The sequence below is a fragment of the Anolis sagrei genome, chromosome 2, assembly GCF_037176765.1.
Source record: "Anolis sagrei isolate rAnoSag1 chromosome 2, rAnoSag1.mat, whole genome shotgun sequence".
Lineage (NCBI taxonomy): Eukaryota > Metazoa > Chordata > Lepidosauria > Squamata > Dactyloidae > Anolis > Anolis sagrei.
Window position 1 is genome coordinate 101,257,556 of NC_090022.1, and position 21,958 is coordinate 101,279,513.

Here is a 21,958-nt window from a genome sequence, read left to right on the forward strand (position 1 = left end):
CCTGATTCCCACTGAGCAACACGGTAGAAGTATATTCTGCACAGATATATAAATTTAATTCTAAGGGCCATATAGAGTACACCCACTGAATCAATGGGGACTTGGCAAGCCAACACCTATGAAAGGTCCACTGATATAGTAGATCTATTCTAGTTGGTCTTAGCAATTGGACTAAGGTCACGGGAATCTGTACTAAAATGCAAAATGTAGGAAGGTCAGTATCAATTTCCACTGCTAGATACATTAAGTTTATTTAAAACAATAAGGCTAGATATGCACCAACACTGACCAATTGTACAAAGTTGGATATAGTACTTACTATTGTGAGATCTCGACGAGGAGGAGGTCTCTGCCTCATCTTTGGTGACTCTGTCAAGAAAATATTTCATTGTATTTCAAAATGTGCTTCATGACTGTTTCTCTGTGTTGAAACCTCTAAACTTCCCCCCTCCCCAAGGTAACATATATTCATTTCCAATTCTATTTAATAGCTGGAAATATTGGACAACTTCAAAATATTTGGTCAAATGCTAATGGATAAAAGAATTCTATTAAGCAGCATAGGAGAAGAAGAGATGCAGGTGGCAGGTCTATTTACGTGTCAGTAACTACAGATAGTGTCTCCATATAAACATCATGTTGTTTTGGGTGATCTGGAACCCCAGGGTCAAAGGTCTGTTTTCCAGAAATCAGCCACCATAGTTCAGAAATGTTTTTATTCAAGTAGCATAGATGTTAGCGTGAAAGAATAGGTTTATGATAAACCATGCTGTGCTTCTTTTACAAAGAAGAGGAACTCTTGTCTACTATTCTATCTAGCCCTCCACTGGACAGAAAAATCAGCAGGGCAAGGTATAGATTAAGCAAGCAATACTAATATCTGACAGTCAGGTACACTGACAGCATTTGGGAAACTCTAAATTCTGACATACCTAGGTCATATTCACCCAACTATTAACTAGAGAGACCACAATGTTTTGCTACTCAATAGGTTTTCCTGCGTACTGGCCAACTAGTTTTGCCTACAAATAGCCAACACCTTGTTCACTGCCCCCAACTTACTTCTCCTAAAGTCCACATTTGGCAATGGGCGGCCATCAAACCTTCCATCTCTTTGGTTGTTTGGCCCATCCTTGTCCCGGCCACCTGAATTCTGCTGCCGAGAAACTCCATCCAAATCCAGTGCATATGAGTGAGCAGAAGCAGATCCCAGTTTTGGTGGAAACATGTCCCCACTCCCCTTTTTCAGGTATGATGCTGGGGCCCAGCCCTCTTGACCTTGATACCTGAAAGAAGTCAAGATATGTTATAAATCAAACCATTTGAAGTCTTGCATTGTTCTTGTTGTGATCACATATCTCTAGGAACAGCCAAGGCTAACTTAAAGCAGTGCATTAATAAGGTTACAGATTTAGCACAAGACTCAGACCGAACAAAACAATCACTCATTTCAACCTTTTGAATTTCTACAGGTGATTTCTCAAGCTACTGAGAATAAATAAAATCCAATTTTTCACAAACATGAATGTTTATGAGGAGGTGTAGGTAACTATTATTATTATCATTGATTAACCAGTATTTTGACTGGTTAACTGACTGGTTTTGACTGGTCAACTGACTAGGCAGCAGTTTCCCATATTCCATCAAATCTGCAAGAGTGGTACGCAATCATAAGCCACAAGATGTTGTATATCTCTGCCATATATGCACTACGAAATGAATCCAAGATGTGCTCGTTCGTGGGTGGATTACAGGCAATGAGGAAGAAGATTCTCAGAAAATGTTATGCACCTCTTGCTTGGTAATTTTGAAGCAGCCAAGGCAGAACTTATTGCTGATGTGTCTCAAAACAGACAAATAAGGGCAGAATCACACAATATGTATTTATCAGATACATGTCTTAGTAGATTATGAGTACTTGCAGACTACATCTGAGGTATACATGTCTATGCTGCAAGAATCCAAAGCCAAGAAAACTTCTCTTCATGTCACACAACAAAATGTGAAGAGGAGAGGAATTTCACAAACATCAGAGGAAAGAAAATGGGAATACTTCATATAAAGAGATAAATACATCTTTTTAACATGCAAAAGAGGGTCCTGAACATTTAAAATTATTTCCTGGATAGCAGAATAAACTGCAGTTGCTTTCTTTTTTATACAAAAACTTCTCAATCATCCCTACCTTATAAAAACATTCGTACAAAATCCAAACAAGCCACCCAGCATTTTCTAAGATTTAGCCTCTGCCGTGACCCAGTAACCACATCCACTAAATACATCCGCTATAGATTAGAGACTGAGGTCTACCATAGGGCAATGTTTCCTGCATACTTGATATGCCTACTTCTAAGGCCCCTTCCACTCAGCTGAATAAAATCCCACATTATCTGCTTTGAACTGGAATATATGGCAGTGTGGACTTCGATAACACAGTTCAAAGCAGATATTGTGGGATTTCCTGCTTTGATATTCTGGGTTATATGGCTGTGTGGAAGGGCCCTAAGAACAGCCTAACCATAGAGTTAAAATCAAGAGATCCCTAGCTGATTCAATCAAAAGACCTCTTGCTGATTAACTGGGTCATTCTTCTACATATATGAAAGGAAATGTTGTACAGTAACAGGCCCCAGAGAAAGAGCCACTTAGCAACTGTTCCTGCAGATCGAAGCAAAAAAAAAAATTCTAAATGACCTCCAGATGTGGCTCATTTGTCTCAGAAATGTTTTTCCTTAAAAAAAATCCAGCAGATATAGATATGTGTGTGTATGCGGGGGTATCTTTTCCATTCATGTGTTTTTTGTGAAATTTATTTTTTTGCTTAAACAAATCACAAAAATTCTGAACTACTTTTTATTCTGGAGTGGGAAAAAACAGAATCTTTAGAATTTATATAGCGGAATAATATTGAGTTCACTAAGTCTATTGTATCCTACATATGGCAGGAATTTTCATTTTTAAAAAAGAAATTGCTTTTACTACAGCACACAGAGGTCTAACACAAATACATTTTTCTTCTAAAAGTTTTAAACACCTGCATGCTTGTAATACCTGAAACCAAAGGTGGCATTATAGGGAGGCTTACAGAGATTAGGTGTATGACTCCCTCTTACCAATGGTCTCAGTCTTTTTACATTTACTAAAAATAAGGAACGTACTTCAGAGTTCCTAAATCAGGATCTAAACCAAATGTTGTGGTTGGTGATTAAGAGCATATGCAGTCTCATGCAGGATAAGTCCAAAGACCTAACTGATGCAACTTTCTGTTTCCCACAGTAGCCACTCACATTCCTATAGTAAGATCTCAATCAGATCAAGACTACATCTTTTTAAATTTATTTTATTGATTAGTCCACTAACCATATCAACAGTAAATGACAAAAACAAGCAAATAGACACTAATCACTGTCATAAAACTCCTGTAATAGTGAACATACATTAAAACACAATTAAAACTTGATTAAGTTAAATTTAAAGATAATTAAAAAATCATCATCATCATCAAAGTGCCACGGTGAAACTTTATACCAAAGAAGTTAAGGACGAAGGTTAAAACAAAGGTTAAAATAGACCAGCTATTACACAATCCCAATCCAGTTCAGATATCTCCATCACCCCTACAGTTTACCCCAAATATGCAGTTCTCAGCTGCATTGCTTTATGTAGAAAAAGACTACATCTCTTACTGGAAACAATGCACGGCCAACATGATTCACAGTCAATGATAGCCTTATCTTCCCTGAAATTGTCCAATTACTTCATAAAGTCATCCAAGTAGGTGGTCATCACTACCTCTTGTGGCATTATGAGATTTATGCCTTTCAATTTGTTCTCTCTATTCATTGATGATCAATCCAGCATCCAAATTTTGCATTGTTGGCTGTACAATGTGGAGTGTTTGGTGTTTGCCTCACTCTTACAAAAGGACAGAACTGAAACATGGTTGGCCTTTACAAGGCAACGAAAAGAGAGTATATGCTGGAAATAGGTTTAAAATGTTCTATCATAAAATAATAAAAAGAAAAACAATATTCTTTCTTTCTTTCTTTCTTTCTTTCTTTATATATATTTCTATCCCACCTTTCTCAGCCTGCCTTTCTCAGTCCATAAAAACTCCCAAAGCACATATGGTGGGGCAGGAAAAGCTCAAGGGAGAGGCATGCTATAGACAACTTAGTGTGCCTCTACACTGTAGAATTAATGCAGTTTGACACCACTTTAATGGAATATGTAATTTTGCAAGGTCTCCTCTGTCAAAGGATGTTGGTATCTCACTACTCTTCTACTGCATTGAGCTATGGCAGTTAAAGTGGTGTCACACTGTATTAATTCCACAATATAGATGCACCCCTAATGCACAATTCCAACATTTTCCACTAGAAGCTCAAGGCTTTCAACCTCTTCCAAATAAAACAATTATGACATTGCTGTGTTTTCTTTTTTCATAGAATCAACGATAAAATAAAACATTTTAGCAGTAAGCAGAAATAAATTTGCTATATTATGCAATTGGTCTGTGGAGGCAACTGATGCAGGATGTGGTTTAAGCCATAAATTGAGCAGGATGTGGGACACTGCCCTGAACTATGCATCAAGTTGTGCCACCAATGCTTCTGGAAATGTTAGCAATCTTCAATGGTAGCATCTCTTTTTTTTCTTTTTAAAGCATTAATTTTATTTTAATATTTGTGTATGGAGGGGTTATATTGCTGAAGCTGAGAAATCTTTCATTCTCTTTCCTCATCCATTTCCCAAGTCCAAGGATATGTTTCATCAAAAAGTCGAATGACATTTAAGTTATTTATGCAAAATCATATCTTTGAGCCTATTGATTCTTACTGAATTCCATGCCTTGCACACAACATTTGCTACCTTTGTGCAATTAGTCAAAGCAGGTATTTACCCACAGTGTGGTTGCAGGTATTTGAGTATTAGGCCAGGCTTGAGCTATGAATATCCTTGAAGCTTACACATTAATAATGAGGTTCATTTTCTGAGATATTACACAGTCTCAGTGGAATTACTTTTCCCCTATTGGTTTGGGAAACATTTACTTAACATGCTTCAAAAATCCTTGAAATATCATCACTACCTAAAAATGTGCCTTTCCCAAGAAATTTTCCAGGGGAAACTGCTTCTTTTTTAAAAATATATATATTTCTACTCATGCACTGCATTGTTGGTTAATATGGCTTTGAACAATTTTAACAAAGCACTTAGAGTTATATGTCCAAAGCAAGTTGTCTCTGTGTCTACTTTTCCACACAGTCTTGTCCTATCTATTGTTTATCTCTTTAAAACAGGATGGAATGGCACAGAATTCATTCCTTTTCATCCAGATATAGCCATAACCTTGTGTAAATAACTCAGACATCTTCCTTCCTATTCATTCCTTTGGGAAACATACTCATCTCCTAATATATTTGCATGAGAAAAAAAGTGATTGGGTTTTGGTACACAACTGAAATTACGGAGGGAAAGGTAGTCATACTCCAAAGTCCTTGCCTCCCATTAATTCTTCCAATAGAAAACGTACCTGATTTTCCACCATCCTTCTAAGTTCTTTTGGATGACCTCCACTACAGCCCCTTTCTCCAAATTCATTTCATCTTGGTCCCGAGCAGTGTAAGGGTAAATTACCATATACTTCTCCTCTGTTCAAAGCAAAATACAAGAAAAAAGTTTATGTTTGTTAAAAGATAGACCTGGCTTGAAAACTGTTTCTACTTGACTTAATTTTGCATTGTATATTGGACAGCATAGGACACAAAAGGTTTGGGCCCTATGAAAGAGTCAACCAATTGAGGGTTCTTCTACTCATCCAGGCCAGAAAAGGTCTACCACAGTCTTATAAGTCTTATAAGTCAGAGCTATAGAATTTCCAATGTCTGCCTCCACAGACTTAATACTTTTTTTGGCCCTGGCAGAGACATAACAATGATCCATTTTCCCCCATCACTAGACAACTATCAAGACAAGGAGTTTGTAGAAGCCTGTGCACCACAATACACATATGGTGGGCTGCGCATGGTTGTGTGTGTGTGTGTGCGTGGGGGGGGGGGGGTGGCATGTTGTGCAGCGTATCCTACATGGTCCAAACATCTCCAGTACTGTTATTAACGCCAACCACTAAGAAGCTTAGGCATCACTGCAGATATTTCAGCAGACTTACAAAGTAAATAAGAATTTCAGTTGTCTATGCACAAGAGCAATATAGCATCAGAGACCCTGAAGCTGCTTCTTTTTGTGATTAAGAAATACTAGTTCTCCCTTAAGTCTTATCTTCACTTCTTACACTGCTAATAGAAGTTGTCTACTCACATAAGTAGCTATCTTCTGGGAGATGGATCTCAAGGTCCTCCAGATGCTGTTGGAATGCAACCACATCTGGAGGCCTCCCTAATTCCCACCCATCTTACAAGACAGATAGGTTTGGTAAACAGTAGCATTCCAAAGCAAGTTGTCCTGTTTTCTTCTTGCACAGTCCTGTTATTTCTTCTTGCACAACAGCACATCATTATAGTCATATTTCCAATAAAAATAGGTTTGCTATCCATTTGCTCTGCCTCCAACTTGACTATCACTTAATCGATTCCTCTCTAATCTTAGGCTTCTTGATATGTAACTTAGCATTACAACATTGGAAATATAAATGGTTTAACACCCTGGCTACATACACATGTTGTTCTATATGGCATCTCTCTCTAATGAAAACAAATCTTCCTCTTATGCCAGTCATAGGAGAAGAGTATTGACAAGAAAATCACACACAGAGAACTTCCACATTGCCACTGTGGAACAAATGATGGCTCCTTTTTAATATGCAGACCCAACAAACTGATGCCCGATAGGACCCATCAACACACTTTACCAGCAACACCCTGTATTCATTTGTGCCTTACATACCATGTTTTGATTTTTAGATAAGCCGAGCATAGAATCTGAAAATTTTATGAACAATTTTTGTTTTCTGGATGGAGCAGAGTAGATTGTAGGGGGGCTCTTTTTGCTTTGGAAAGTACCATTCAGGGTGAAACAGGACAAAGAATTCCTGCTTCCTGAAAACCGACTTGAATTGAATTGCATTGAATGAGCCATTCCTTTCCCATTTTAGTGGCTATGATTTATCTTCAGTTTACTTTTAAAAACCTAAGGCACCTACTAACATTTCATCTCCATCTTTGTTTATATAAACACTGTTCCATTTCTCAGACTTTTTCTCTGACAGTTCAAGAACTTGTGTTTTTGGCCAAGGCAAAAGAGAGGTGCAACTATTGAGCTTTCAAGAACAGAGGTAGGCCACTGTTCCATTGCCCCCTATGTATTGCTCTCAATGCAATTAAAAAGCAATTATTTTGTTTCATTTTTCTTTTTTGTAATGAAATAAATTTTACAACAGAGCAGACAGAAAAAAGTCTGCTTCAAAACCACTGCCATCATTAACGCAGCAGCTGTGATTCATATGGTCTGCAATCCTGAATAATAATAATTTCAGTCTTAAGAGTGAAAAATATGTTCAAGTTATTGAACACAAATCAATAGACTCTGAACCATACTTAGCCACAATTCTTTTTGTTTCAAAATTTAATAAGCTAGAAACACATCAATACAGCATCAGCAGCAATAAATATCTGAGCACATTAAAATGAAATGATAGCACCAGGATGCAATGAGAATTCAATGGAATATAAGAGAGGTATAATAGCTTCCAAGTAGTCCAATGTGCCCAGCAATTTTAGTCTGGTGTTACTTTCCCTTCTGAATCCACTGTGAAATTAGTTCTAAACAGAATACAAAAATTCAATGCTCTCGTCAGTCACACAATGAATGTGGTAAACTGCATGTGACAGTATTTAGAACAATGAATAATATTGCATAGGTTGGGTGGGAGGGCAAAGAAAACAGGCAAATTTTGGGCTTGCAGGAGTCATGGAAAGGAAATTTAGCCCTTTCTATCCTTGTCTGCAGCCTTAGGGCTCTTTTAGGACATAGACATACAAGCAACCCCCCCCCCCCCAAAATAATTATTTCAGTAAAGCAGATGAGAACTTTCTTCTGGTATTCCCCTATATTCTAAAAATAATTCCTTCTAGTGAAAAGATCTTCTTATTCCAACAGCATAATAGGACAAGACTGATTTTCTGCTTCATGTCTGCCAGAATCAGAGTAATTATGTAATTTACACTCAACACACCATTTTTTTTAAATGTAAAGATGTATTCTGCAGGGTCATGCCATGAAGAGCAAAACCTCTAATCTTGAAACATGTAGTCAGTAAATATTGAGGCCATGACAGAGGGATGAGAATGGCCAGAGAAGTGCACAGAAGTTTAGCATTTATGATCAGCAATGAACACAAGGAAAAAATTCAAGGGATCCCAGTGAATATTTTATATACATTGCATGCAACAATGCATGCAAATACTACAATGGGTAGCACATGCAGAGACAGAGGCAGGCACACTAAAGCACAAAATAAGGTCAAGAAAAAAAGTCTCCACATAGTCCACCTTGGGCCCATCCACTGTTGTACAAGTCCCCAAGAGTCCGGCGGCGGCCCATGTGTCTGGGAAGAGACCAGTATCTCCATGAGACTGGGGAGAAGCATGTTGCAGCAGTAGGAGAGGGACAAAACAAGGTGTAAGTAGACAACCCTTCAAATATTGAAGTATCAACCTTGTTTAAAAGGATGGACAAATCTATACAACATGTTCTGCTTCCTTATCAATCTATGTTATCAGGATTGAATGGCTAGCTTAACAAAATAATTAACTAAAGTGACAGCATCGCTGAAGCACATAGGTGTTAAGATTTCTTTACAAAGTCTGGAGTACTTCAGACTTTGAGTGCTTTTTGAGAAGGCATTTAGGTGTACAGCTCTGCAGGGGAGAGAGGCCTAGACAATGTTTTCTTCAGTTTGTATCCTCCATTTTCCAACTGTTTCTTTTTAAATCTTAAAAAAAATCTAGTCAGATAAATCTGTGAAGGAATATCTGCACAATACATTTCACTGGGAAATGTTCAGATCCTTAGAATTTTCTAAAGACAGAAAAGAACTGTCACCCAGATTCACATTAAAATGCTCTCTGGTTTCCAAGTCAGCATGCAATTTTTCTTCCTGTATACTGCTTCAAACATATTAGTTGGGCCAAAGGTTCAAAGAAAAAAAATCCTAGGAACAAATTAGAGGAGTGGTGTGTCCCAAGATATTTTCTCACCTTCTTCAGGTTGCATTGAAAATTCATCCTGGACTCCATCCTGGACTTCTAGGCATGTAGCTGGGACCCAACCTTGCTCATCCAATGTGCTCACAAACCACCAACCTAAATTTAAAGGAAAGCAATGTTAGTTGAAGTTGCTTTGTACAGCCATGCATCAGTTTCCAATGAATCTGATCTTTTAAAGGTATTATGTGAAAACAATGTTGCAGAACAAATCACTACTCATTGTCACACTTCAGGCACTTGAAAACAGGTCTAATAGAATTTCTCATTTTTTCATTCTGGAATCAAAAAGTGGGTAACTTCCAGAGGTCCAGGTCCAGAGGGCCAATGTTTCCTGTGCCACTGAAAGAAAAATGGTTTTAACAGGGTCACATGGGGGTAATTTCAGCCTATGTCCTCATCCAATCTATATTAGACTAATATAGCCTATATTATGCTAATATAGAACCTGAAGTCATAGAGAATTTCTTCTATCAGGGGTTAAAAAAACCCCTACAAAATCACCTGTTGCATCAATTAGACACCAAGTAAAACAACAAGGCAAGGAAACTCAGGTGTTGGGAAGGGGTTATGGGACACTCGCGGGTCACCTCAGTGCAATATCCTTCTAAATCCCTTAGTGTCAAAGTAATGTCAAGCCCATGTTGGAAAGTCTCAGTAAATCATTGTGCTGATCAAGTGATGGAAAGCTCTTTGGAGGCTGCACAGTGTTTAATGGGTTTTCCACAGTGATTTATTCAATTGTGTCAGTTCTACTTTTCGACATAAGATTGAATGGCAGCCATTTGCTCATAGGAATAAAAAATATAAGGAAAGCACCACAGTTAGTTTAATGCGCTGCTGTCCCTGGAGATCTACATGTTCAGCGCAAGAAGCAGGTTCAGTCTCCATTCAGACTGCATCTCATAATACCTCACAGAACAAGACAGGTGCCCACCAGAAATCAAATCAACCCCAGTTTTTGTAGCTGTGCCTTGGTGGGATCTTTCTTAGCAAAAACAAGGGCAGTGGAATGCTGGGAACTAGCTTTTATATTAACAGATATATTTTAGTTCTTTAGTCTTTTCCCAGGCTTCTTTGTGATTGAAACAAAACCTATTTAATAATGCACTTTTAATGTGATTTCAGAATTCATATTAAAAATAATCTGAATGGAAAACTGAAATTATTTAGTGCTCAGCTATGAAGTGTTTTGATCTCTGTGTGGCATAAAAGCAAATCAAGATGGGTAATTTATATAAAAGAGAACAATAAAAAGTGCTAAAATTGTTCATTAAAAAGTAGCTCATCGTAGTTTAGGATAGCCGTGTTTCACTCCTTCACAAAGGGAAGGTTTGTGGATGGAAAATGCATATTTTTATATAAGGTCACATCTAATTTGTTCCATTTTGCTGCAGAAAATGATTGGTTGACTAGCATAAACATGTAGTGGAAATTCCCATATTGCTCAAATGCAAATCTAAAGTTTCAGTCTACTTATTTTTTTATTAAAATAAGGAAGTAAATGTGTGTATGTGTTTAAAGCTTTATCTTTATACATTCTGTTTTAGACATAGTTCTCTCTAAATGCATTGAACTACATTTAGGTGCACTTTAATGCATTTAGGAAGGTGAATTTTCAAAGAAGTAGTAAAGCATAATTATCTTTCCGGGGGGGGGGGGGGGGAGAGAGAAGAAGGAATGTGGCATCAACTTTAAGATTAACTATTTTTTTATTTTTGCACAAGTTTTCATGGATATAAACCCACCTCTTTGGATGCAATACTGAGTGATGATAAATGCTCAAACATACAGATATTTACATAGTTGTGAGAGTGGGAAGGAACATAATAGGATCCGGAAGGATGTAAATCATGACCTTTGCCCTAAATTTTCAAATGGTAGTTTAAGTAATGTGAATAAATTATTTGTCCAAGCAAGAAGATGGGAAGTTCACTGTGAATGGCATCCTCATTTAGTCTAATGGGAAATCTCTATAACTGCATACTAAGGCGGAAGGCAGCACAAAGTACATGGGCAAGCAGTTTGTCTGACCAAGAACTGTGAGAGGGGGAAAAAAACCTTAAATAAACTGTTAGAGGGAGAGACCCATTACCTTAGATGTCTCTACTATAAAACAGACAGCATGGAAAATAAACAAAATGAAGGCAAAATCCTGACATAGCCTAGCCTAGCAAATATGATATAACAGACATCACTGAAACTTGGTGGACTGAGTCCCATGATTACCTATTTCAGAACAAACAAGAAAGGAGAAGCAACAACCTTATATATATTTGTGAAGAGATGCATAACAGAAATCCTGGCAGCCAGGCTGAGAACATCTTGATAAAAATTAGGGGTTGGGGGGGGGGGGGGGAAGCAATAATGACGTCATTGTGTAAGGCTCTCCCCAGCTCAGACGAATGATGCCTTCCTGGAACAGATGACCACATATTCAGAAAGGAGAGAAGTAGTAATGGGAGATTTCAGCTATTCTGGTGTTTGCTAAAAATCAAACTCCGTCAAGAATAAAAATCAAACTCTGTCAGATCCAACAAATACTTCACTTGCCTTACAATTTCATTTTCCAGAAGGTAGAAGAGGCAACAAGGGATTAGCTATTTTAGCTATGATCTCAACCAACAGTGAAGACCTGGCTAATGAGGCAGAAATAGCAGGATCCTTAGGTAGGCGTGATCATGTTCTTCAGGATGTTGTTATACAGTAGAAACAGGAAGCCAAATATAATGACACACACCTTGTAGACTTTAAGGAAACTTTGTATAAATCTTCTGGATATACGGAAACACAGGTGCCAACTTGAACCCACACCTTCCCATAAAGCACACTGGATTTCAAGTGTCATGAAGAACCTAGGAGGTCTTTCTTACAAGTTATTTTATCTTAGTCTGTGTTTACCAGCCAAGCACTTCTTACCAGATTCATTCTTCTCAATTATGTCCACCACTTGTCCTGCACACAAGCTTATCTCAGAGCTCTCTTGTTTCTGGTAATCTGCTACCACCACATACTGTTCCAGGACCATAGGATCAGCAGATGCCAAATCTCCTCCTGCGTTATAAGAAATAATACACATATTTAGTCATCATGCAGAGTGAATTTCATCCTGCACTTTCCTCTAGCTATTTCATACTCATAGCTGTAGGATACACCATGGAGCTGGGTATTAATTATAAGAGGCAAAATTATGGGAGATGAGAGCAGACAATAACTGAAATGTATATAGATACGTTTTCTAACTTGATGCATATGCATTGTCCATCTTCTAAGGTTTATAAGCAACTGATTTATCAGATGGCCTCCCCATTCCTCAATGTTTAGTACACTAAATTCACTTCTCCACTTGTAGCCCACTACTAAAGGAAGTTCCTACCCCGCACTCCAACAGGACAGGACATTATGACATTGCAAGTTTCTGCTACTACTTTACTTCCCCTCCTATTGTTTGAAAGGCTGGGGAAAGGCACATAATAATGACATGATACTGGGCATTTCAATCACTTGGGCCACTAAAGAAACCATTTCTGGTCTATTTAGCAGCTTGTACTAGTGGGAGGTACCACAAAGGAATGAATTGCTCATACAAATGTGCAGTTCCCCTGAAATAAGATTACTGTTGAACACAAGTGCAGTAATTAAGAAATACTGTCAAGCCTTAGAACAGAATTTAAACCCAAAATTTTAAGAAAATCTCTACAAGTTGAAGCTGAAATTACACATTTCAAGAAAACCAAAATGGGAAGTCTGCATTGTTTTCTACTCCCCGCATCCAATAATGTCTACTGAAGTAAAATCTATGACATGATCCCATCGCATGACATGTATCTCTTCAGGTAGTAAAATAGGAAATGAAATGTATAGTGTTAAGCCAGTACACCCATTTTAAATGACCAATATTATAAGACAGAGGAGGTGACAAGAACTCGTTAATCTTCAGTAATACACTAAAAATCCCACCTGCGTTGCAGGTGCGTCTGGTGGGGACGAGGGACAGGGCCTTTTCTGTGGTGGCCCCTCGACTTTGGAACACCCTCCCCAAGGACATCAGACAAGCCCCTACACTGGCACTCTTTAGGAAGAGTTTGAAGACCTGGCTGTTCCGGTGTGCCTTTCCAGAATAGGAAACTCCAGCAATATGTCCCAGAAGCATTTTATCAGAGATTTAAGATTGTCTGCACATTGCACTTACCCTAAAATCCTACATTTCACCTGTCACACTCAGCACTTTTTAATCTGTACCCATTACATTCGGCCTGGTCCTAGTTTTACTGTGTTATGGTGTATTGTTTGTACTGTTTACTGTTATTGCTTAATGTTTTGATTTGCTTTATAATGCTATGTGTATTGTTGTGCTGTTGTTTTTATTGAGGCCTTGGCCTTTGTAAGCCGCATTGAGTCCTTCAGGAGATGTTAGCGGGGTACAAATCAAGTTAATAAATAAATAAATAAATAAATAAAATAAAAGGTGAATTTTGATATTCTAGTTCTATGATGGTTTTAATGTGATAGAAATTCCATAAAGGTCAAATTGTGGAGCTTATCTCCAAAAGGTACCAAACCCATCTTAACAAATTTTACAGGAATAAAAAAATGTGCCGAGGATATGCAATATTTTGCTATAATATAATTTTCCAAGCCCTGTACAGAAGTGATTTAATATATTTTGACTGTTTTGATCTGTACATAATATTATACTCCTAGCCAACAATGTGCTGCTACCTGTAACTCATTTTTTTTGGATTTCATACCTTTTGGAAACAAATTCCATATTTATGACAAATGAATACATGACTTGAAATTTAAGAAGTCCTTCTAGAAAGGTTGACAGATGTCTTGCCTCTCTTAACAGTGTCCCAGATGAAGCATCCAATCAATAATGTCATAGAGAACTGGAAGTGAGGAAAAACCAAGGAAGCCCTTATTTGCCCAGCTCTTTCTTGCACTGTCTTGTATGCTGGAATATGACAGAGAAGTATGGGTAATAGCAACCCATAGCCTTGAATAACCCTCTGAAACCCAAATCCACAGTTGATCTAGCCTTGAGAAACAGGCTAATGTTGATTGATCCTAATCAGAGAACTAAACTGGGCATAAAGATATAATCAAACAATATGGAAACCAATTGCTGAATGACAGATGTAGAATAAACTTTTCTAACCATTTTAATGGCTTCTATGCCTCACATTTTGCCTCCAATTTATTTTATTGATTTTTTTCATAATTAAATCTCTCTTGATAGGAGCACGTAGCAGGGAAAAGTGATTGGACAGAACACGCAAAATGAGATAAAGGAGCAGAAACTGATAGTAGTTAACACAGGGCCCTGAGAAAAGATTTTTACATAATTTCCACTGACTCAAGGCATTGCAGGATTATACTACTATCTACTATTATATTATTTTCAGAATTGAAATCGCATTAATCCTATATGTTTGCAAAACTGCACTCCTAGGCAGGATGATAAAATAATAACAAAGAAAATGCATTTTCAGGGTGATCCTACAGAAGGTCTTTCAAATGTATGTAGCAGTTAGGATATTTCCAATCACTATCCTATCAAGAGATCAGTGAGGAATTCTGTATCAATACTATGGGAGCCTCATTTCCTCCTTACATTTGGCCACTACATGTCAAAGATGACTATCTGGAGTCCTTTCCTGTAGTCACTCCATTTGGCTCAGCAAGAACTCTAGATCTATACTTCCGGAGGATGTGGTTTTGGGATTCAGTGACCACAGCCCTCAAAAATTCAGCTAGCCTTTGCAGTTTAACAAATGATTCTTCCTTTTGCAATGTAAGTAATCGCCCTGGTTGCTGTTTCTGGGGTAGAGGAAAAGGAAAACCTGTAAAGTTTAGAAAATCCTTTTAGTATATCAGCACAGAAAGGGAAATTACAGATAGCATGTCTGAAAAGATCTACAATATGCTTTACAAAAAAATCAGTCTCACTGTGAGGCAGTAGTCTTCCAAGAAAGTAGATATGAATGTTATGAGGAAAGAAAGAACTACAAAAAGAATGAGTATCATTGGTATCGGTAGAACTCCAGGTTGCAACAACAGCTATCTTTCTGGGTTTCTGTGAGTTTTCTGGACCGTATGGCCATGTTCCAGAGGCATTCTTTCCTTCTGGAACATGGCCATACAGCCTGGAAAACTCACAGCAACCCAGTGATTCTGACCATGAAAGCCTTCGACAACAAACTATCCTTTTCTCACACTTGTTTATATAAGGAGGTGGTCAGTACCTCCTGATACAAGCAGTTCCCAATTTGCCCACAGTTTAATGGTCCAGTGTGATGGTCCAACTTAAAAGCCAGTCAGGCATACTGCTACATTTCTGCTCCTGTGACCTCAAACAAGTATTTGCATATCACCTGGAGTGGCCTCAGAACATTATCTACAATTTTAGAAAACTTAGCTGCACTGAACAGGATCTCAGCCTTACAACGGAAGAATAATCTAAGAACCACCTGACCTTCGATTCTAGCTTTTCTTGAATAAGAAAATAACCAAGGCAGAATTTTCATCTCCTGAAGGTTTCCATGTTATCATCTGGCCTCACTGGTAGCACAATCTTTGCATGTTTCTTCAAAAATAGGTTCCCCATCTCAGAATAAACAAAATTTTGAATAAGAATTAAATAGTTTTAGCAAATAAGTTAAAAGAAACACAGCGATGTCGCACCAAATGAGCTTGATGTGAAAATAAGTGAAGACAAGATAAGTGACCTAAGTGATAAAAGCAACTTGGTTCTGCATGTAAGATTTGGCAAGACAAACTAACTCTGTTGGAGAATAGCACCTCCAACAACTTAAGAAATCACATTGGAGAATAGACTGGTGGTATGGCACAGGCAAAATTGCTGGATGGGATCTTAACTGCTTTTAGTTTATTACATTCTAATCATGTCAAGGAGCTCAGTTTTTGAAAAGGTCAGTTTCATTGAATACAATGAATAAAATACAGTTTTCCACTATTAACAATTCTCCACAACGCTCCAGGCAAGCAACACATAGGTCCTGTAACTTCGAATTACTGTGTCTTTCCAGTCCACCTTATTATAAAGAGATGAAAAGAGGAGACAAAATGTAACTCTTGGAGAATAATGCCTCTGCTTTAAAATTAGGCCCTATTGCCTATCCAATGCCAGCTGCCACTTTGTCAAAGCTAAAGTGTTCATCCAGCCTATAAAAGGCAGCAACTTTAGGAAAGGAGAAGAGAACCTTTTCCCTGACCCCAACTCTTCATATAATTACTCATAGGGTTATTTACAGCTTCGGAATGCAGCTCTGGTGCTTCTAAAGTACCTATTAAAGCAGAAACACAAAGTAGTAAATAGAATTGAGAGGAAAAGCAGGGAATTATTTTCAGCAAGAATTGCTGTCCTTTTTCTCAGGACAGTAATTTCCAACTGCCAAACTGGGAAGCAAAATTAACAAAGTTTCCGTCTCTGTGAACATATGGGACTTTTAAAAGAAATGCCACATTTTAACCTTTCAAGAGAAGTTTGTAGAAATTACAGTTCAAGTAGTTCACATATGCAAATTTATCACAGTACTTCAGTTTATGTGGTAACTTGCCATTATAAATTAATCATAACGTATAAGACTTCACACCATCAATGACTGACTCACTCATTTTTCACATATTTGGCTCCAACAAATCAGGTATACCAAGTGATTAAATAACAAATGATGATCATGCATGACTTTAGTTGTCATTAGGTTAACACACTATATAAATGGATTCTATAAATAGATACAATACTCTATTGAAAGTCACCAGTGCACTTGGAACCACAAGCCAAGCACATTTTGCTAATTAATTAATCAGGACAACAACAGCAAAATCATCATCATCATCATCATCATCATCAACAACAACAACAACAACATGCAAATGTGAGTAGATCAATAGGTAGCACTCCGGCGGGAAGGTAACGGTGCTCCATGCAGTCATGCTGGCCACATAACTTTGGAGGTGTCTATGGATAATGCCAGCTCTTATAAATGGAGATGAGCACCACCTCCCAGAGTCCGACATGACTGTCAAGGGGAAAGCTTTTCCTGTTTAATCAAAGGTCTTTCAAACAGTATAACTATGTTTGATAAAATCAGTGAAAAAAGGTAGTTGTGAGGAGCAATTGAGAAGAATATAAGGAAAACTGGATCAGACAGAAAGTTTCTTTGCAAAACATACTCACAAATCTCAAGTCCAAAGTTTGACAATTGCAATCCAGCTTCAGGACTTGAAAAAGCTAAATGTACTGGTGACTTGTCACTAGGAAAGTCAGACATATAACTCAAAAGCAAGAGGCCAGCACCACATGAGTAAAGCCAAATTTAGGTGTGACGAAATAGCAACTAACAATATAGTCTTGGCACTTTTTCAGATTGCCCTTGCTTGTAAGGTTGTCCCACATAATCACAGATTGAATTAATGTGGCACTCACACTGTGTTTTACTATTTTAAAATGGAAAGAAAGAGAAAGAGTGAGGGAATTTAACCTTTGAGTCTACCAACAAAACCAAATAATAAAGGACAAAGTTAGTTCTCATTCCTGTTTCTGAACTTCATGGATTCTTTCAACTTGTGCTCTGCAGAAGGTCAAGTTCTCCCCCACTTTATAGAATCACAGACTCCTAGAGCTGGAAGAGACTTTGTGGGCCATCCAGTCCAACCCCCTGCCAAGAAGCAGGAAAATTGTACAGTATTCAACTTCATAAGAGTTAGAAGTGCTAGTTTACGAATTCCCACAGAAATCCTAAGGGGTGTGTGTGTGGGGGGGGGGGGATACCTCTTCTCTAAACACACTATTATTTGACATATATATTTAGGTCAGGACCCAATGAAGGCAATACTTTTGCAGAAAAACAAAATAAACTTTCACATGAACCTCATTAAGGAAGCTCCCTATCGTGGTATAAGGAAGTGTGGAAATTGGCAATAAATGATAAGCTCACATGTATATTTAAAGTTAAAAGAGGTATATGGAAACAAAGTGATTTTGATGATGTATGGAGAAAATTTATTGAAAAAGGATTAAAAAATAAAGAAGGAAAGTTACCTCCATAGGAAGAACTGAAATTTTGGACAGATGACGTGTAAAAACTGTGGCATGGGAGGGGGGAGGGGAGCACAGCGGTGAGGAATAGAGAATATGTATAAGCAGAAAAATAACACTAGATGCCAAAAGTATGACAGGTTGTATCGAATAATATGTATCTGCTGTAAACCAAGCAATGTATAACAAATGTATTAAACCATGATAAAATAATAATAAACATTTTTTTAAAGGAAGCTCCCTACCCCAAAGTACATTACCAGAATACCTTAGGAATATTTGTAATGAGCTGTTTAAATATTCTTCAATTTGCATACAACTTACATCACTGGCAAAAACACAACTGACAAACAATGTATTGGTGTGTATATGTTTGCATGTATATAATGTACATATAAGTACATAAACTAAGACCAAAGCAAACATCCAGCCCACAATGCAATTTAGACATTAACATACAGGCTTTCAGCAACCTAAACTATTCCCTTCAAAGAACCTGTCCATATACACTTTACAAATGACTTCTCGGTTCATTTTTAAAAGGTAGTTGGTAGTACTGCCATATCATTGTGTTTCAGCATTTGTAAAGCAGCATTTTCTGTAAATCATTTATGATAGTTGCTTCAATTGGTTATCACCAATCTCCACTAAAATTTTAAAAAATATAATAGTAATAATAATAATTGTAATAGATGCTCCAAGAGTCTTTTTGGTTAAAGGGAACAGTATAAATAGTTTTAATACATTACTAAATAAAATGGTATGTTTAGCTTTAAATTGGCCCATTTTTGTTGTCTATTATATATAAAAATATAAAATTGCCCAGAGCTGCTTTGCCATTGTTTACATGTTTTGGTTTTCACTTAACAAAATGTTATATGCTGATATAGTGTTCCTCCAAAGTGTTAGCTAATTGATAAATGATATTTTGCATTGAATGCAAATGAGCCATTTATTCAACTCAGATATAGCAATACTAGCAGCCATGAGAAATCTCAAGTTATTTTATGCAGTATCTTCCCAAGCCACCATCAGCAAAGCAGTAGAGCTGCCACCTAGATAGCAGTAAACCAGCCTGATTGGGTTTTCCTCACTCATGTTCAATGGGGGTGTTTTAAAAAGGAATCCTGTCCCCATTTTTCTCCACTCCCTACCCAGAAGGGAACAGCAATCCCACAAAGCAGCAGCAAGAGACTGGCACCTGGATTGCCCAAGAAGAATAGCACATGTGGTCCTGAGAAAGGAAATGTGAAAGCAAGGCCCAAGCGGTGTGTTGCTGTTACTACCTCTCAGAAGAAAAGAAGCCGTTCTCTGGATAAATCCTAATGAAGGAACAAAAAGTGTAGAGAAGGGGAATGAGGGAGATGCAAAGAATATAAACACAGATGAGTGTGAAGGTAATGAGGAGGTTAACCAAAGAAAACCATGCCATTTTGACCTCTCAAGGTGAAAAGAAGATACTATATATGCAAATATAATCTGAACATGGATCCTCGTGAAGACAAAACAACAACACCAATGCATAAAACACAGCTATAAACAAGTTTGCTGATATACAGATCTCCCACCAGAAAGAAATCCCTTTGAAGAAAAAATCCTAAACTCTTTCAGGAGAAAACCATCAGTACAATGTTTGCATGCCCGGAGAGCCCTGAAACAAATGGGTTATTGATTCTACTTTTCCCACTGCAGCAATTCAATTGCAGCAGAAATGAGGAGTCTCCTCTTTAAATTGGCCCAAAGAAGCTGTCCCTTCCTTGTTTGCTTGCTGTGCCCACATCATTTGTACATTTTCTCCAACTCTCCTCCTAGGGTGGAAGCAAGAGATAGTCTTGCAGAAACAATATCAAAATGTTCATTACAAGAAAAAGTAGATGATTTGCTGTTTCTGGAACTTGTTGTGGTTGTGTGCCTTCATTTCCAATGCACAGTAACCTCAAGTTGAGCATAATCACAGTATTTTCTTGGCAATATTTCTTCAGAGGAGGTTAGCCAGTGCCTTCCTCTGAGGCTGAGAAAGGGTCACTTGCCCAAGATCACCCAGTGGGTCTCCATGGCCAAGCAAGGATTCAAACTCTGGTCTCCAGAGTTATAGTGCAGTACTCAACCCGTTACACCATGCTGACTCTTGATACTCTTTTTAAAAAATAGACAGAAATCCTGCCCTAGGAAGCAAAGAATTTGATCTGCCTGGTATTTTAATGCAATAAAACATAAGGGAAGCAATATTGCCTAGAAAAGAGACTTCTGGAAATGTCTGCAATTATAAATGATTACTTTTGAACTTGCTGAACAAATATGAAGGCTTTCTAAGACTTCTGGTTCCACCAACAGATAGTTGCATGTCTTTCTTTCGCCGTCTACTGAGCACATCCTAAAGCCTATCTTCATTTGTGCTGCCTGACTCACCTATAATTCAGAAGGCAGTGGAACAGGCTTGAGGCTAAAATCTAAAACAGATTGACTATCGTATTGACATTGAAGCCACTGGCAGAAGAAGACTGGTGGGTGGCAAATGAAGACACAGTTTCATCATTGGCATTATAACAACAGTATGACACTCCAGTTTGGCTACCTGCATCCAACAAAATATGCCCTCTCTAGAAATGTTCTAGGTCCTATAGGTGATTCTATAGTTTGCTTCTGCCAAAAGTTATCATAAAGTTATGCTGGAGGACCTAGTAAATTCCTAGAGAGGACACATCAAGGAATTTTCTAGGTTGTCCAGGCCAACTCTATGCTAACTTCTGGTGCATGTTGTTCATTTCAATGGGGTTTGCTATTTTCTGTGGTATCCAGTTTGTTCAGGAACACATTCCTTGAATATATGGAGATTGTACTGTATTTAGTTATTAACAGGCAGATCTGCCTTATATTTGTTCACCATTGATTTGTCAGTAAACCTCTTTCTCTCTCTTTTATCCCCAAATTATCAAAATGTGAAATTTTACCAGGCTTCACTGTACAAGTCAGCTTTAAGTGTAGAAAATAATGTTTAGCTGAATGGCAATCTGATTGGAGGTTATACTGTCAATGCTCCCTAATAACACAGCATTTGTCTTTGGGATTTCCATACAGTCTCAAAAACACTGGGCAGACACACAATAAAAGCCCTAAGACTGACACATGCATCTTAGTTGTGCATTATCCTGCCAGATAAATAAGAGGATAAAAAGGTAAAATAACAAGAAGACGTAACATTTCAGGACAGACTTCAATCTGTTATTCTGCAGGTGGCCTATAGTATCATGTGCTTTAGTCAAGCTTTGCACAGCTTACTTCTACAATACAGCTCAACAGCACCAAAAATAAGAAAGCAAAAGTATCTTACCAGCTCTCTTCTTTCCAATTGGCTCCCTGCAGAGGAAAAAGAAATCTGATTAGAAACATAGTAACAGCCTGGCCTATCTGACTGAACTTGGGTTGTTTTAGACCTGAGAAACAAGCACCAAGATGTTGGATAATGCATGTTATAGCCACTGACTTTCTGAATTACCCTGGGGACTACGCTGCCAAGAAAAGACTAGAAGATAGTTGAGCTTTTGAAAGATTCTCTTTTTCTATTTTCTGAAAATGAAATGACACACAAAAATCAGTTGTTGCTCTCCTCTCTATTGATCCTATTTGCTGTGTTCTCATTGTTCACCATTTGAGGCTTTTAAAACAA

At 37.8% G+C, this 21,958-nt stretch overlaps 1 protein-coding gene across 4 annotated transcripts in view; it reads right to left on the bottom strand.

Annotated features, from left to right (window-relative positions):
* Positions 1-21,958, bottom strand: part of SH3PXD2B (SH3 and PX domains 2B) — a 124,600-nt gene that overhangs the window by 9,960 nt on the left and 92,682 nt on the right. Inside the window, exons 6-12 of one of the 4 annotated variants that reach the window (XM_060765103.2) lie at positions 21,623-21,648; positions 12,144-12,278; positions 9,219-9,323; positions 8,511-8,594; positions 5,537-5,654; positions 1,063-1,286; positions 320-369 (exon numbers count right to left, since the gene is read on the bottom strand). In XM_060765103.2, coding sequence (XP_060621086.2) covers positions 320-369; positions 1,063-1,286; positions 5,537-5,654; positions 8,511-8,594; positions 9,219-9,323; positions 12,144-12,278; positions 21,623-21,648 — 742 coding nt within the window. Of the gene's footprint in view, positions 1-319; positions 370-1,062; positions 1,287-5,536; positions 5,655-8,510; positions 8,595-9,218; positions 9,324-12,143; positions 12,279-19,577; positions 21,429-21,622; positions 21,649-21,958 lie in introns of those variants that run through there. The other 3 variants (XM_067463713.1, XM_060765105.2, XM_067463714.1) reach the window with 3 other exon arrangements.